This window comes from Cariama cristata, unplaced genomic scaffold (assembly GCF_000690535.1).
Source record: "Cariama cristata isolate BGI_N322 unplaced genomic scaffold, ASM69053v1 scaffold25981, whole genome shotgun sequence".
In the NCBI taxonomy this organism is placed as follows: Eukaryota; Metazoa; Chordata; class Aves; order Cariamiformes; family Cariamidae; genus Cariama; species Cariama cristata.
The window spans coordinates 10,587-14,864 of NW_009597960.1; the positions used below are offsets into that span (position 1 = coordinate 10,587).

General features: G+C 52.8%; 1 protein-coding gene across 1 annotated transcript in view; it reads right to left on the reverse strand.

Annotated features, from left to right (window-relative positions):
• Positions 1 to 4,278, reverse strand: part of UCKL1 (uridine-cytidine kinase 1-like 1) — a 14,331-nt gene that overhangs the window by 6,720 nt on the left and 3,333 nt on the right. Inside the window, exons 6-7 of the mRNA XM_009709113.1 lie at positions 4,068 to 4,129; positions 2,637 to 2,653 (exon numbers count right to left, since the gene is read on the reverse strand). Coding sequence (XP_009707415.1) covers positions 2,637 to 2,653; positions 4,068 to 4,129 — 79 coding nt within the window. The remainder of the gene's footprint in view (positions 1 to 2,636; positions 2,654 to 4,067; positions 4,130 to 4,278) is intronic.

Consider the following 4,278-nt stretch of genomic DNA (forward strand, 5'->3'; position numbering starts at 1 on the left):
GCACCGCCAGCCATAAGCACGTCAAGAAAACGTCTCACTTTGGAAACTTTTTTTTTCCCCCCAGAACAAAAGCTTTAAAGGAAAAAAAAAAAGAAGAAGAAAGAAAGAAAGAGAGAGAGAGAGAGAAAGGGATGACCATTTCTCAGGAAGGCTTCAGGGAACATCCTCAGCTCTTTGTTGAGCATGCTATCAAGCAGGAAGCAGACAAGAGACATCCAGCTACAAAGGAGCTAATGCAGTCAAGGCATTTCAAACACGTACAGCGGCTGGCTTTTACGGCTGACATTTCAAACAAGGGCTATTAAACTGCGCCACGGGTTGATATTTAAAGACACAATTGGCAAAGGGCATACCGAGCTGATCGAGTCCTTGGGGGTGCGGAATATCGATTGGCGAGGGGAATCAGCTGAAAAGAGCGCCGGCTCCGAGAGCCGGGCTGGTCGCTGAAATAGCGGGGCAGAAGGGACAGAAAACAGGCTCGGCTGAGAGCACGGCACCTCGGTGGGCACGGGCTCACCGGTCTGGCTCCTGCGGCTGGGCTCAAGGAGAAATACTCACCTGGGCGTGGATGGCAAGGGAGTGCCTGTAGGTAATTACAGCTCCAGCACATGCATGGTTAAACATAGGGGAAGCTGGACAAGAAATATCCCAACTGCAAGGACGCCAAGGTCTGACCTGTGCTCTGAGGGAATACAGAGGAAGGCAAGGATGCTCCTCAGCAGCCAGCAGTTACAGGAGGAAAACGAGGCTTGCAGGTCCAAGGAATGGCACCACTTTCTTTAAACTCCTCAGAATTCACCCATTTGGTCAGCTGGGAATGGGGCAGAAGCACCCCCTGCCTGTCCCAGCCACCCTTCGGGTCGGGAGAGGCAGCCCAGGGCCAGCCTGGAGCACAAGGGCCAGAGCAGCACCTCGGACTGGGGCCAGATCTAAGCATCCAGGTCTTATTCTACCAGCTACAAAGGCCTCACTGCGTCCCCACGGCCACCAAAAGGCGGTGACATCAGAACAACAACCGTGACATTTAGATGAAGCCATTCAAGACAGGATAGGGAATTGTTTTAGATGAAAAGCCCCATATTTGCCAAGCACTTCTCCATCCACCTCACTCCTCTTGTGAGCGCAGAGCGGCAGAGAAGCTGATGGGAAACCGCAGCAGCAGTAAAAGCACTGGGACTCCAGGAGTGTAAACAGATTTTTTTTCAGGAAATTTTTTCCGGACTTTCTGGCAAAGGCATAAATGGAAACTACGAGCCTTAAACAGAACATAAAAATGTCTGTGGCTGTGGCTATCACAGAGTTATTTCTGGAGGTCACAGTTACCTTTCCAAACTTGCTATTATAAAACTACTAATACTTTCCTGACATATTATTAAATATCTGATTTTTAAGGTGCACAAAAAGATCACCTGTACTGAGTGCTGCTTCGATTAAAGAGGAGAGAAAGGAAATTTTATATATGTGTGTATGCATATACACACACACATACACACAGGCATATATACATACACACACACATTAGTCTACTCTCTAATGTTATTCCTGTGATTTTTTTAAAGCAGCAGACTTCTCTCCATGCTGAGCAGCACCTTCCCACTTGGGCCTGCAGACACACAGGGAAGCTTACGCTGTCTGTATGGAAATGTCAGGCCCCATGGTGTTAAACAAGCAAACAGAAATAAAATAAAACATCCAGTTGCCTAGTCTAGGAAATGAATAGCTTAAGCAGAAATAAGTAAAGCAGAGTCTTTTCTCCTGTTTATCCTAGGTATTTTAAAAGCTTGTTGTGTGCCAAATGTAAATTTTAGGGTTACTTAAGTGTCTCCATGCAATGATGGAGATGTAAGTGGAAACCCATTTGCAGTAATGCATCCCCTCTGCTTCCTACAAAAATACCTGGAAACTTAGCTGGCTGCTTAATGGAAGCAAGAGAGCTAAAGTCCCATCTGGATCCACATGCTGAAGAGGTTAAGTAAATCAATGTATACTTTATAGCATCCACCTGCAGGTACCGAGAAATTAGAAATCCTGCTGGATCAGGGCATAAGTATTTTCTTAGTCCCTCAGTAGTTGCTGCGTAGTCGTTAGATACTGCAGGGAAGCGGGTACCTCTCGCCACGCCGAAGCTGCTACGCTCCTTCTGGGTGCCATCAGGCTGGCAGCTGAGAGCCTCTGCGTGCGGCGAGGGACCCAGGGCTCCCCCCACCCTCGAGCTGCTTTGGCTTATCTAATAATTGATGTTTAATGATGTTTAATCATCAGGGATGGAGAGTGGCTCTGAACAACTGTTCCTCTTAGCGGATGAAGGGAAGTAAAAGAGAACCCCAGGACGCAGAGCCTTCCCTCTTGCAGAGACTGGGGGGTCCCCAGCTAACAAACCTGGCCCTGCCCCAGCTTCAGGGGTCTGCGCTCAAGCTGGCGGTACCCTCGCAGGATGAATACATCCCTGGGGAACAGCCCTGTCCCCGCTGGTCCCAAAGCCGAGGACAAGGCAGCCTTTCGTCAGCTTCGAGCGTGACGAGGCCGTGCGTTAGGTGAGCCGTTGGTCTCGACTGCAGGTCAGGGTTAGGCCAAGCAGTGCCTGGCATTGGAAATGCCTCGGGCTGCACAGACAGGACAGAGTTAGGGGCTCTTACCTGACACTGAGTTCACGCTGCGGCAGCAACACAAAGACACAATGCAACCGGTATTAAGCATTGTCAACACCAGGGTCGTTTCAAGATAAAAGAAAAGGAAAAATAGGAATATTTTCCTGCATTCACATGTAGCCTTTTCCCCTTCTTCCCCTCCCCAGGTAAATGAAAGCCCCCCCCAAGCCAACCCCTCGCCCGGCTCGCAGCAGTGCCCCAGGGAGGAGCTGCTGTGTTTGCTGCCTGCAGCGTCCAGCCGCCAGCTTTCCCGGCCACATCCCAGGAGCTGGGGGAAACAGCCATCGCCCTCCTCCTGGCCTGTGCCCCATGGCTGCGTGCCCTCCTCAGCCTGCTGCTAGCGACGATGCCAGGGCTCTGATCCCTGCTCCTGTGACCTAGGGTTTAAAAACCAACTTCCCGACTTGCCAAAACTTAGCGCTGTAAATCCGGGCAGTCAGAAAGCCCCGACTGCCACCCGCAGCCCTGCAGAGAGCGGGGTGCTCCGGGAAGGGGAACCTGCCAACATGCCTTTGCCTAAGAGCGGTCCCCTCCCGAGCAGGCGTGGGAGGCACGGTGCCATCTCCTGCCAGCTCACATCCAGGGGTCGAGCGGCTCCTGCTGCCTGGGAGCTCAGGAAGGCCCGCAGGAATCAAACCCTTTACTTTCAGGTGCATCCATCTCCAGGACATCGCTCTGAGCATCTCCACAACTCAAACATCAAAGCTACGACCGTGGGGGGCACATGAGGCCGTGCTGCTCAGGGAACAGCAACACACAGCAGCGTCATTTGATCGCAGGGTCCCAGGCTCAAACCGCTGGTCAGGACTGGCCCAGGACACACAGAAGAGGACTTGTTAAAGCCAGTGATGGGGAAGTGATAGAGCATGTGCCTGCATCGGGGCTCAGGTTGGGCGTCAAACACGACAAGACTTTGGGTTTTGAAACCCATGGGCTGCACCCAACACGGCAGTGGAAAAGTGGGCTCTTGACGGGAAAGACTGTGCAGCAGTGTCTGCAAGGGGGTGGAGAGGAGAAGCCTGAGTCAGAGAGCTGAAGTATTGCAGGGTTTGGGGCAATGCTGGCCCCGAGAGGGCTGCAGGCAGCGAGGGCACATCACTCCGATCACTGGAGGGTGGTTGGTTTGTGCCCAGATGACTTGCTCTCCCAGGGAGGGAAGGAAGCTGCTGCTGGACCACAGCTTGCAGAGGAGCCTTGCTCTAACCAGAGCAGAGGGACAAGGCAGTCTCCTTCGCTGAAATGGAGGGAGCAGGGCTGGGAGGAGTTCACAGGGACAGCCCCGCGGCTCGCAGGCCTGGAGCACGGAGGGAAGCCAGGCCATTCCCACCTTGGCACCCAGAGCACCGCTGCCTGCAATGCCACCGCGGCACAGGCAAGGCTGACCCCACCATTAACACCGGGGGACCAGGCAGCTCTTACCTCTTCCAGCTGGCTGTGGACGTGCTGAACAATCAGGTCGATAGCCACTGTGTTTCCACTCCCTGGAGTGAACGAAAAGCAAAAGAGAGACAGCTGGGTCAGGACCACAGTGCTACCAGTGCCTGAAACATGTTTCTTCCCCAAGTTCCCCACTGTGTTCAAACACACACCGTACCCCTGCTTCCCCAAACGACCCTTCCCTAACAAAGCA